Genomic DNA, 13943 nt, shown 5'->3' on the forward strand with positions numbered 1-13943 from the left:
GACAGCATTCGATGATCGTTTCTTGTTTCCCGTTACGGTTAAAACTAGCTAAATCAGGAATCGCAAGTAATCTATGTCATATGTAACAACACCAACACCCACAAATTATTAACAGCCTGAAAAAAGAAAATCAAGGAAGGAACGCTTTACGTAAATTTTTTTCAAGGTTTTTCCATAGTATAATTGGGTCTTCAGGCCCGTACTCAGGGGGGTGCAGGGGTACGAACGCATCCCCCCCACACACACATGCGGCCGAAGGTCCACTTTCGGTTCTCAATAGACGTGCTATTTGTAGACAAAACTATAAAACATAAGCTAGATCACTCTGATATTTAGTCAAATCCGACAATAAACGTCCCGTGGTGGTCTGAAAATACTGGCAAAGGTATAAAATATTGTTTTTTCGGGGGTGGTCAGATTTTCATTAAAGAACTCACTCTCCCCCCTGGACTGGAAACTGGACTGAAACTGGAATCGAATTGACCGGGATAAAATCAAATCATCCGAAAGACGGAAGAAAAGAAAAACATCACTGGAATTGACAGGAATTCATGCAGATTCATCCAAAAGAAGGGGAATTCTTTCTTATTTAACGAAGTTCATAGAGATTTGCATGTTTCTAGACCAGTTTCTAATCGGTTCCTCCTGACTGGAAGTAGTAACTGGTTCATATTTTATATCTTATTTTATAGTAATACCATAATTACATCAGGTTCTTTTGTTTTCTGAGGGACGATTACTAGCGAAATTCCATCGAAAACAATAGATGGTTAGAAAAAGACAAAATAATTTTTTTCTCTTCTAAATTTCCCTCTACATCAGTGCATGAGAGAAATTTTAGAACCAAGATACTTGTCTTCTAGTTTCCACCAGAGAAACAAATAGAAGGCAGCCACCTGCTTAGTTCAGGAATAGACCCTGCGCCAAGAGACCAGAGTATTTGACCTCGTGATACCAAAATAATCTTAGACTAGATCCATGTTGGGTGATTTTGATTGCTGTACGCATGCGTGCTAATGACGTAAAAGAACTAAACTGTAGATATGTAGAGCAACTATGTAAATCAACTATGCTTGATTTGAGAATTTTTCGTGATCTCTAGAGGGATAAAAAGAACAATGCGTATGCAATGCCCTGATCCATTGAACCGTGTTTTCTCTTCCAGCCTTGCACCCAACTCATTTCCTCGGTTATCATGGTATTACAAAGCTATAGCATGGCATTTCGGGGAATTTAGTGATTAAATGTTCCCGCAACCTCGGGATGACTGGTTAAAGTCCCTCCGCCTGCGGTGCCGGAACTTCAACTAAACATCCCTCGGTTGCGGGACATTAATCAATAAATTACCCTCGTGCCATGCTATAACTTATACAAAACACATAAGCGACTTGTTATCAAGGGAATTACAATATTAGCACCTTCCTGTGCTCGTTTTTCTATAACTAAGGAACGAGAGTACAAGCCCGGAACCAGTTACTACTTGCCGGCACGAGTAGGAGCCGATTAGAAACTGGTCTAAAAAAGTTGCAAATCTGCATAAATTTTGTTAAACTAAAAATAATTCCCCTTCTTTTGGATGATTCTAATTATATCCCGCCCACTTCAGGTACAGTTTCTGTTTATCTATCCGTATTTTTTGTAACGCAGTTACTTTGTTACTGTAGCTAGCGTGACTAACAAGCGCGTGATCCAAGCGTGACTTCTACTTGGGTGGTCTTCACCGTCAACAACATCCATTATGTCGGCGCCTAAAAGTATAACAGTAAACGTTTATTACTGTTTATTATGAATTTAGCAATAAATAAGCGCTCAATCGGTATAGAAACGTTATAGAAACACATGATATTCTTTCTCTTCTAGTCACATTAGAGCTATTTGCTTGTGTATTACAGTAGACAATTGCAAGCCTCTAAACTAGAAACCAGACAAGATACTCTACTAGACTTTAGTCTGACATGACGGAAAAACATGACTTAACGCTTCAAATAAGCTCATTTCAGATTTAACAAGGCGGAAAATTCCTCTAAGTACTTAGTGAGTAATAGCAAACAAAATATCAAATGCGACTTTTTGTAAAGTGTCATTGAAATTTGAGCTTTTCGTCCCTGAGCTCATACATAGCGCAAAGATGATCAAGGAAAAAATATATTAAAAAGCAAAAATCTGGGTATCTGCATTTCGGCCTCACGTTACTTGTGTTTCAAAAATCAGTCCGGAATACATGGAACCGATGGCCATTATAAGAAATTGTGTCTTCTTTCTCTATCTCGAATTGCGAATTTTCCAGGTTTTTCCGTCATGTCCATTAGTCTAGAATTCACAAAAATTATAAAAATTGCTGTAAATTTTTTATATACCATATTCATAATGCCTTACTATCGATACTAGCTGATTTTACGCGGTAAATGAGATATTTTTACTATTTTAGCCTTTCTTATGAAGTCCCCCCTGACCCCGATTAGCAACTGAGTAGGAACTGAATAGGAACTGAGGAATTAGGAACTAGGATCCGCGGTATATTAAACGGCAAAAATCTGGGTATCTGCATTTCGGCCTCACGTTACTTGTGTTTCAAAAATCAGTCCGGAATACATGGAACCGATGGCCATTATAAGAAATTGTGTCTTCTTTCTCTATCTCGAATTGCGAATTTTCCAGGTTTTTCCGTCATGTCCATTAGTCTAGAATTCACAAAAATTATAAAAATTGCTGTAAATTTTTTATATACCATATTCATAATGCCTTACTGTCGATACTAGCTGATTTTACGCGGTAAATGAGATATTTTTACTATTTTAGCCTTTCTTATGAAGTCCCCCCTGACCCCGATTAGCAACTGAGTAGGAACTGAATAGGAACTGAGGAATTAGGAACTAGGATCCGCGGTATATTAAACGGCGTGAAAAAGTCGCACCGTTCTGGTTCGGTTAAAAATCGATCATTATTACTTTGTTAAATTGACAGTCAGCGGGAATTGTGAATCATTACACTCTAATGCGTTTTCTAAACCCAAGCATAATGGTCTAAACAAAACTACGAAAAGAAACATGGAATATAAGGAATCAGAAGCGCGGCGTCATTTCGGCGTCTAAATGTACGAGAGGAACTCCTCACACTCATCAAATCTCTTTCTTTTCATTTGTTTTTGGGGAGAAGAATACCTTTCCGATATGATTGTTTTGATAAAGCATACAGTGTCGTCCAATAGCTAGCGGAATAGTCTGCCATGAGTCGACATGAGGTGCTGCTATAATAAAAACGTGATATATTAATGACAATAAATAACAGCGAATTGGTAATATAATGCCAAACATCAGAGCAGACTCAAGCAGAGTTTTGGGTGCAGTTTGGGTAAATATTGACATTCGCTTTTGCATAAAAGAGTGGTGGTAAGCGATCGAAAGAAAGAAGAATTATATCCGGATTTCGCCAGGAATAGCTGGTAAGTCAAGCCATCACGCGATGCAAAAAATCACCAAATATAGTTTTTACTCTCGCTCATCAAGGGCCAAACAAGAGATTATCGAGGCCAAACACTACTTGTCAAAGGCCAAATCACATCGACGTTGTCAAAATGGATTTGTTTTCTAACCAAATCCAGGCTTTCTGTATTATCTTATTGGTAAGCGACTAATACCATAAGATCACGAGATCAAATGTCTGCGGGCTGGTATACATCTAAGGCTGTGAGCGAAATACCCTTAGATACCTAATATATAAATTTTACTCATATTAAAAGGCCCAGTGTGGAGTGTAATAATCGCTGAAACAGTCACATCAACAGATGTTTTTTCTACCTTTTTTATGATGTTAATATTTTAAAGGTTATTTCTCGATGTTAAATCTATAAGGGGTTGGAAGACCTGAGAAACGAGATTTGAAAAGGCACAACTAATAATTATTGGTATTCTTTTTTGTCATTGATATACAAAAACTCTGAAAAAAAAAACCCGCATACAAAAACCCACAGAAACGAGCGAAAAACGTTAAAAATCTCGTTTAATGAGCTTATTTTTTTATCAGAAACGACATGACGCTTCATAAGCCCATTTCAAATCTAATAAGGCGGCAAATTTCTCTGAAAATCATTCCTTAATACAACGAACCGATGGCCTTTGTAGGAAATTGTGTCTTCTTTCTCTATCTCGAATTGCAACTGAAAAAGAAATATTTGATAACGCTGTTTTGTATTTGACATTTGACTCAATCTTAAACGCGCTGGCCATATTGCAAGCGGTAAACTACAGCGGCTATGGTTACTACCATTTTGCTCTATAATTGAAGATAACGAAAACTCTATGTGTGTACGTGGATATTTATTCAGCCAATGTTTTTTTGTGCGTTATTTCATCTTCTTTTTACTTCGCTTTTATCAGTTTTGCATTCATGGGCTTGCTGTGGCTATGATCATCCTACATGAACCTTTTTTAAGAGTATTTAAAAAAGAAACAATCATGGGACCATCTTTACCAGCCCCGTTAAAAAGGGTATCTACAAACATTTAAAGCGCCAGCGAATGCCCAAAAAGTTGTCAAAGTTGCTATATAATGCATTCTTGTAAAACGTTTTGACACAACAACAACCAAAACAACAACACATTCCATTCTGTAAAGGATGTTTTTGCTCCAGGAAGTTTAATTGCGACATCAATCCCACTTGGTCCCAACGGCCCTTTTCGCGATTGTTTCTACTCTGAACGTGGACAAAAGACGGTTGCATGGTATAACGATACGAGTTAAATATTTAATGTAATGCTAATATGTCACTACTGACGGTGTGATGAACAGATGAACTGGTCTGCCAATTGGCGAGTCGGTTTGAGGCAATAAGGTCATAAGGATGAAATACAAACTTGGCTGGCTCCCCCATATCACAAAAGGTGAATTAACTTGTTTCAGCTTGTTGCTTGGGTAGAGCATTATAACGAAAAGATAAGGGATCTGTTCGATAGCGATTTGTTTTTTAACAACTTTTATATCGCGTCGATATACCAGCCTCGGTGCCCGATCTGAGACCTGAAATATATTAAAGAAAAAACACAGCAAGCCCACGCATAAAAGTCCTTGTGATAAGAGAGTTTCTGATCTGATGTACAGTTTAGCTTGCTCTTGTCGTCTTAGAACTTAGACCTTAAAAATGATACTCCCTAAGTAGATTGCTCTAAAACGGGAGGGACAGTCAGGGCTGATCTATAGCCTGCAAAGGTAACTGGGCACCTTAAGTTGGCTTATTGCAGTTGCTACTGCCGATTTAAATAAGGTTATAAGGGTCTGCAGCGTTCACTACTTTGTCAGGAAGAAGGTTTCAGGTACGTATTGTCATATTTACATTTCAGCTTAAGTGTTTTCATGGACGGCGGCAGCTGGTGTCCTGTTTTCTATTTATCTCATGATACACATATCACCTTCAAGAAGTCCCTTTTTTAAAGAAATAATGGCTTTTGTATGAGCCCAGTTTTTCCATGTTTTATATTGTATTGCTATTGGCACTGCATTCTTGTTTACAGGAATCACATATATATATTTTAAATAGCTTTTCTACCTACCCCATTCATTCGAAGTTGAATAAACATCAGTACATTTTCCGAAGCATGGAGTCGGAATTTAAATAAGCTATGGAAACTTAAAGACATGTAATTATCTTGGACGAAGCATATTTACACATTTATAGAGTATTGCTTTTCATCAACCTGCGAAGCAAAATGTGCACATCAAATTGTAACACAATAGATAGTAGTATTATAGATAGTACAAACTAAAGAGTAAGAAAGTAACAGTATAGTTATATATAGGGAAAAAGTAGACGGCAGTAACGTATAACACATGACATTGGCCAGATGTCAGGACTTCATGTAAATCCCCATAGTACATAGCGCGTACAACTCTCACCCCTTTGCCCTCCTCTTGGTCGCCAAAAAGTGGGTTGTTTCTTACTGAAGGATCGCCAAATACTGTCGTTCTTCCTTATGGATATCTCTGACATCGCGACTGCGAAGTACTAATCCGTGATTACTTTGTAGCAGGCTTTTCTTTTCGGTGATGAATGTCGAGCCAGTCCCCTACACGGTTGCTATATGCGCGTTGCTGATTGGCTCCATCAGTTGTGAAGGACATGGCGACGGGACTGGTTTCGTGCCTGGCAACTGTTCTGACATACAGCTAAAGTTCACTCTCCTGAGCAGGTGAGAACCATTAAAAGATTATTAAAACAATGTTGCGAAATACGAAAATATGCCACTGACGCTCACATGTCGGACAGCGTCATATGTCGGACAGCGTCATATGTCAGACAGCGCGTCATATGTCGGACAGCGCGTCATATGTCAGACTATATATAGACTTACTATTTCAAAAACATAACATAACATAACATAACATAACGTAACGTAACGTAACATAACATAACATAACATAACATAACATAACATAACATAACATAACATAACATAACATAACATAACATAACATAACATAACATAACATAACATAACATAACATAACATAACATAACATAACATAACATAACATAACATAACATAACATAACATAACATAACATAACATAACATAACATAACATAACATAACATAACATAACATAACATAACATAACATAACATAACATAACATAACATAACATAACATAACATAACATAACATAACATAACATAACATAACATAACATAACATAACATAACATAACATAACATAACATAACATAACATAACATAACATAACATAACATAACATAACATAACATAACATAACATAGGAAGCAAGCGCAAGCGTAAGCTCAAACGGAAGCGCAACACAAGTGAGAATCGGTCAAACTCAATCAAGCAGTTGCGTTCTCTTGCGCTTATGTTCTAGTGAGAATCGGAAAACTATTTCAAGAAATTTACTAGTGTTTCCTATTTTCTCCCCTGACCCCCCTATGTCAAGAACTTGACCAGTGTTTCCTATTCTCTCCCCAGACCCCCCTATGTCAACATCCAGATGCTTGAGCTCATCAATGAAGAGCTAGTCAACAGGCTGTACGATCCGGAATATTTCCCTCCTGATGACCAATGTGTGGTGGTCTCTTCTCCTCCTGAGGTCACAACGCTAAGTAACGAGAGCTCCGTCTTCAAGCATGCGCTCACAAACTCTTCAGATTTCCTTTTCCCGGTAACGGCTAAGAAAGGTATATTTGCGTTGTTTATGTTTTGCTCAGTATTAATGTGAAAGACAGACAAAAGCAGATTTGACCATCTTGGCTAACTATGTCACGATGGCATTGTGGTAGGTGTTACTACTGTGTCGAACAAGCCCTTCCTGGCCTTACTGGACCACCCCGGGGCCGTGCTGCTTACCATGCCACAGAAACATAACCAAGTCCAGATCTGCCTGGGCACAATCATGAGCTCCTGGCCGCTTCTTGCCCTGTCAATCATTTGTACTGGAATTTCCGGCATCATTATTTGGATATGTGTGAGTACAAAGTACTGAAAATTTTTTCGGCATCATTATTTGGATATACTGTATATAAAGTACTGGAATTTCCGGCATCAATATTTAGATATATATAAAGTACTGGAATTTCCGGTATGATATGTTTTCGTACAAATTATTGGAATTTCCGACATCAGTATTTGGATATATGTGCTATTTACAGCGGCCTAGCCAGGATTTTTAACAATAGGGGCCCAAAAGGTCCTTTCAAGGCATTTTCTCCTGTACTTTTAGATAATGGCTCATTTATTTACTGTATTTTTGGCTGCTACAAGGGGGGGGGGGGGGTGGGGGGGGGGGGCTGTACCAGCCCCCTGGTTACGCACCTGATCTAAAAATACTGCAATTTTTAGCATCATTTCCTGGTACTCGTGATTTTCATCATTTTGATCTCGATTCGGACGTTTCTTCCAGGAAACCTATGGCAACTGCGAAGAATTTCCAAGGAATTTCACTAAAGGATCCTGGGAAGGTTTTTGGTGGGCGTTCGTTTCAATGACAACAGTTGGGTAGGTAGTGTTTGCACCATGCTTATGTTACTTACGATTTCAGACCACACTTCAAATAAGCGGGTGGCCATGGCGATGTCAATCAACTCTAATAGAATGACGACTGGGTTTTTGTTGTTTGTTTTGACGATTTTTTTTTGGTTTTGTCCAAAGTGTATGGATTCAGCGTATGTGATTGTATTTTTTTCGTCGGTAACTACGGTGATAAGTGCCCCCGTACCATTACCGGTCGCTGTTTTTCTGTCGTGTGGATTCAACTTATGTTTTTTTGGTCGGTAGCTACGGTGATAGTGCCCCCGTACCATTGCCGGACGCTGTTTTTCTGTCGTGTGGATTCAACTTATGTTTTTTTGGTCGGTAGCTACGGTGATAAGTGCCCCCGTACCATTGCCGGACGCTGTTTTTCTGTCGTGTGGATATTTGTTGGTCTCGTCATAGTCGCCGTCTTTATGGCGAACATCACAACAGCTCTAACCTCCATTTCTGTCCATCGCAACTATAACCTGGCCGACATGGAGGTAATTGTAGGGTTAGATCAAGGATGTGGAAGGCGTAGTATGTGTATTTCGTCATCAATTAAATAACCTTCGAGGTCTACTCGAGGAGTTGTCTCATTTATAAATTTACAGTGTTTTAGGATAAAATACTTATTCTGGCACTTTCTAACCTGGTCCTTTCTTAATTCAGCTTGCGGTTTTCGAGAATAGTACGGAAGATACCGTAGCGGGTGAAAGAGGCGCTACAACAAAAGGTAAGTAAGCCGGATGGATAAACAAGTTTACGGACGGATAAACGGTGAGGCAGACGGACAAATAGTTATCTTGTCAGGCGGACATATGGCTATTTGGGCAGGCGGACATATGGCTATTTGGGCAGGCGGACATATGGTCATCTGGGCACGCGGGCATATGGTCATCTGGGCAGGCGGGCATATAGTCATCTGGGCAGGCGGGCATATGGTCATCTGGGCAGGCGGTGATATGGTTATTTCGCAGGCGGGCATATGGTCATCTGGGCACGCGGGCATATGATCATCTAGGCAGGCGGACATATGGTCATCTGGCAGGCGGGCATATGGTTATTTGGGCAGGCGGACGTATGGTTATCAGTGCACGCGGGCATATGGTCATCTGGGCAGGCGGGCATATGGTTAATAGGGCAGGCGGACATATGGTTATCAGGGCACGCGGGCATATGGTCATCTGGGCAGGCGGACATATGGTTATTTGGGCAGGCGGACATATGGTCATCTGGGCAGGCGGACATATGGTTATTTGGGCAGGCGGACATATGGTCATCTGGGCAGGCGGACATATGGTTATTTGGGCAGGCGGGCATATGGTTATTTGGCAGGCGGACATATGGTTATTTGGGCAGGCGGACACATGGTCATCTGGGCAAGCGGACATATGGTTATTTGGGCAGGCGGACATATGGTCATCGGAGCAGCCGGACATATGGTTATTTGGGTAACGGACAAATCGCCAGTTTGACAGCCGGATGGCCTGTTGGACCAGACAACTGGTCAGATTGATAGTCGGACAAATGGTCAGTTGGGCGCGTGGGCTCGATGATGGGGATGGAGAAATGTAACATCAGCAATTTTGTTCCGATAGGCTTTGACTCGTTTCCCAATATGCTAAGCGCGCTTCAAAGCAAAGCCGTGGACGGCATCCTTGTGGACCGGTACACTGCTAGTTTTTACGTCAAGCGATACCTGGAGGGCGGAGGGTTACAAAACCTAACTGCAGCTAAGGTCCCTCATATTACTGGATTCGAGATCGGGCTGCTGATTGGCTCTGAAAGAGTTCAACAAAGGGCAAAGGCATGTGACGTCACGCGTGATGGCGAGTTTGTCCCGAACGAGTGGTACGAGCTCAAGAAGAAGGTGCTAGAATATGCACAGAAGGTAAAGACTGCTATTTGATATGCTATTACAGTGTTTAATTGTTATTACCAATATAAACAATGATAGAGCAACAAAGACAATAATAATATTGTTAATTGTTATTACCAATATTAACAATGATAGAGCAACAAAGACAATGATAATAGTGATGATGATAGAAGGAATTAAAATGAAATGAGGTTTATGACGATGTTGATGATGATAATGATAATGATGATGATGTGATGATAATGATGTTGATGATGGCAATGATAATGATGATGATGTGACGATCATGATGTTGATGATGATAATGATAATGATGATGATGTGATAATAATGATGTCGTTGATAATGATAATGATTATGATGTTATGATCATGATGTTGATGATGATAATGATAATGATGATGGTGTGATAATAATGATGTCGTTGAAATGATAATGATGGTGATGTGATGATCATGATGTTGATAATGATAATGATAATGATGATGATGTGATGATGATGATGATGATGATGATGATGATGATGATGATAATGATGATGGATCTTGATTGACAGGATATAGCATCCCTGAAGCAGATCATCCCGAGTGATCCAGCCACCTTCAACCTGTTCATCGATTCGAAGCAGACCATGAATCACCTGCTGTACGTGTCTGTTGGCGTGCTCGCGGGGATGTGCGTCATCGGCTTCATCTTCGATTTGGTGATGAAGAGGAAGGCCGTAGAGAAACAGTCTATAGGTGAGCACAACATTTTCAAACGAGTATCTATACACAGTGCGCTCTTTACCCTACAAACACGCTGAAAATAGTCTCGCTATTTTCGCTATTTTTTTTTTCAGAAAAACCCTCGTCTTATTCTAACCCCGTGACAAAAAGCTCCCAGGAACGGCTGATTGTCGAGCTTGAAGAAGGACGAATGATTTTACGGAATCTCCAGTCTCATTTCGACAAACTCGAGATTATCTTCAAAAGCACAGAAGCAGCCGAGTTCTGAGTTTTGACTCCGAAGTCTAATGTCTTCTTAGTGTTGAATAAAGCACGTTTCGCTACTTCAACTGGATGTTACACAGCGCGTCGTTTGAAAGGTCACAAGCTCGTAGGGACAGAGCTCGCTGTAGGAGCGAAACCAAGGCAAATACATCCAACAGAAGGAGGGATACGTGCTTATTCAACACTAACAAGATATAAGACTTCATTTCGGAGTCAAACTATCCTATAGCCCGTGATTAAATACAATAACAATTACAGGCTGTTATCGCTAGTTTTAGCATCAGATTTCTACCTGAATACTCCAACATGTTTTTGTTGTAAATACATCATGTAAATACGTCTGGATTTACGGTTGCTTAATCTTAGTGGCTAGCTGAGAGCGGTAGTCGCTCAAGGTCTTGCTTAATGTCCCGGGGGGGGGGGGGGGGGGGGGGGTACTTAGCATGTGTTTGGGTATAGGGGTGCCGGTTTATGACAAAAATTCTGAAAAACCATATCCTGTTTAGGACCCTGTTTAGGACAAATAAAAATGACACACTTAATTAATTTATAACTTCTTTATTGGGTAAAACACATCCTTAAGACACGTTTCATCAAGCATTAAACTCCAATTACTAGAAAAATGCTGTCATGTATCTATTAAAAGACAGTGTACAAAATAGAACGTCAAATAATCGATTTAATAACTGGGTGCAAAAATACCATTTAATCAGTGCAAGGTTGCAACAACAGAAACGTAAACTGAAACTCTTAACATACCATTAAATGTACATCGTATTATATACACTAAATACAATTTGATATCAATAACAATTTGCAATGTCATAACTAAATACTTTATAGTATAGCTATTTCCACATTATACTTCCGACATTACTTGGTCTCCCTGGATACTTCTCGCACAACACAGTTCTCTAGGCGATCGCATAAAAACGAGGCCACGTTTGAATTTGTTCGATACTTTTTCGAGGCAGTCTTTTTATCGCAAAATTGATCGCATAACCAAGCACACGGTTAGCACGAGAGAGAAAGCAAGGCAATCAGATCGGCGGCGGGGTCAGCGGTTACGGGTTTTTGCAAGGCAACCAAATCGGTACCCTGTTCAGGACAGAGAGGCCTGAAATGTGGGTATACATGTTTAGGACAGCCTTGCATAAAATTATGTACCCTGTTCAGGACAGAGAGGCCTGAAATATATACCCTGTTTAGGACAGAGAGGCCTGAGATGTAATACCCTGTTTAGGACAGAGAGACCTGAAACGTATACCCTGTTCAGGACAGAGAGGCCTGAAATGTTTACCCTGTTCAGGACAGAGAGGCCTGAAATATTTACCCTGTTTAGGACAGAGAGGCCTGAAATATATACCCTGTTTAGGACAGAGAGGCCTGAAATATATACCCTGTTTAGGACAAAGAGGCCTGAAATGTATACCCTGTTTAGGACAGAGAGGCCTGAAATATTTACCCTGTTTAGGACAGAGAGGCCTGAAATATATACCCTGTTTAGGACAGAGAGGCCTGAAATATATACCCTGTTTAGGACAGAGAGGCCTGAAATATATACCATGTTTAGGACAGCCTTGCATAAAATTATGTACCCTGTTCAGGACAGAGAGGCCTGAAATATATACCCTGTTTAGGACAGAGAGGCCTGAAATATATACCCTGTTTAGGACAGAGAGGCCTGAAATATATACCCTGTTCAGAACAGAGAGACCTGAAATGTATACCTTGTTCAGGGTAGAGAGGCCTGAAATGTTTATCGTGTTCAGGGTAGAGAGGCCTGAAATGTATACCCTGTTCAGGGAAGAGAGGCCTGAAATGTTTACCCTGTTCAGGACAGAGAGGCCTGAAATGTTTACCCTGTTCTGGGTAGAGAGGCCTGAAATGTATACCCTGTTCAGGGTAGAGAGGCCTGAAATGTTTACCCTGTTCAGGGTAGAGAGGCCTGAAATGTATACCCTGTTCAGGGTAGAGAGGCCTGAAATGTTTACTCTGTTCAGGACAGAGAGGCCTGAAGTGTTTACCCTGTTCAGGGTAGAGAGGCCTGAAATGTTTACCCTTTTCAGGGTAGAGAGGTAAAAAACCATACCCTGTCCAGCGGCACTTCCCCGTATAGCCCATATAAGGGAGTCCCCCCCCCTCGGGATTAATGTAAAGGAGCTGTAGTAAGATGTTAACTTATCCCTAATCATGTTAGTGTAGAATTGCGTTTGAGTTGTTCTAAAAAAAAAAAAAAACCTGAAATGCTATTTAGTTTTATTAGTACACATACACTGTGATGTCTTTGTTCTCTTTGTTCTGGCTTGACTATTACACTTTAAACTCGATTTTCAGCCTGTATGACGTGCCAAGCCATGGATAGGAAAACAAAAAGAGCTTACCTCGAAAGTATAGATACGCGATTGATTCTAAACGCGGTAATCCTTATATAACCGCAGCTTCAAGTTTCACCTTTTCAAGGGATACCTGTGGTAACCCACTGTTTTTATCGTCGTCGGTCTCCGAGATGTGTACAAAGTTACGCAATACCCAAGAGTCTTCGCGCATTTCTACACTAATCTCACTGATTGCCTCCATCTTGAATTTTGAAATCTCACCTGAAAATCGCTTGTATTTGTGCAGTCAAAAAAGTCAAGATTGGCTATTTTATAACTGCAAAAGCAATCAAAGGTTTGCTATCTAGGAATCCATTGTTGAAAATCATGCTCAAATTGGATTTAAACCCCGTTTCGCCTTATTATATATACTACTTTGTCTACCTGATGTTTGAATCAATTCTTGATAAACATTGTTTCCTCCATAAACCTGATGAAACTCGAAATAGCAATGAAATGTTCCCCTTTGTTGCTATGCTAATAATAACCCATGCTCTCCTGTGAGTTGTTTATTGTTTTTCTTTTCTTTTTAAGATAAAACCTCTATCTCTTATTGGATGCCATTAAATATTTTTCTACAAAACATTTGCGATAATAACTAGAGGATTATGTTGTGTTAGTAGTGGTAGTGTTTAAATGGTACACTAATTAACTCATGTGCATTTTCTTTAGCTCCCCC

The 13943-nt window shown here is 40.0% G+C and overlaps 1 protein-coding gene across 1 annotated transcript; it reads left to right on the plus strand.

The window, feature by feature from the left end:
- The first annotated feature begins 5562 nt into the window (after positions 1 to 5562).
- On the plus strand, positions 5563 to 11299 carry LOC116614398. The gene is made up of 9 exons (XM_032375352.2): positions 5563 to 6181; positions 6972 to 7180; positions 7283 to 7467; positions 7903 to 7997; positions 8359 to 8515; positions 8685 to 8748; positions 9614 to 9906; positions 10451 to 10634; positions 10736 to 11299. Exons 1-9 carry the CDS (start codon positions 6039 to 6041, stop codon positions 10888 to 10890), a joined length of 1485 nt encoding a protein of 494 aa, XP_032231243.2. The 5' UTR covers positions 5563 to 6038; the 3' UTR covers positions 10891 to 11299.
- Positions 11300 to 13943: the final 2644 nt, after the last annotated feature.

This window comes from Nematostella vectensis, chromosome 12 (assembly GCF_932526225.1).
Source record: "Nematostella vectensis chromosome 12, jaNemVect1.1, whole genome shotgun sequence".
Classification (NCBI taxonomy): domain Eukaryota; kingdom Metazoa; phylum Cnidaria; class Anthozoa; order Actiniaria; family Edwardsiidae; genus Nematostella; species Nematostella vectensis.

Excerpts from the sequence above, each read along its gene's own strand:
- LOC116614398 (XM_032375352.2), top strand. The coding sequence starts at position 6,039 with ATGAATGTCGAGCCAGTCCCCTACACGGTTGCTATATGCGCGTTGCTG. Across the intron at positions 9,907-10,450 it reads TGCTAGAATATGCACAGAAG|GATATAGCATCCCTGAAGCA; the intron begins GTAAAGACTGCT and ends CTTGATTGACAG. Across the intron at positions 10,635-10,735 it reads CGTAGAGAAACAGTCTATAG|AAAAACCCTCGTCTTATTCT; the intron begins GTGAGCACAACA and ends TTTTTTTTTCAG.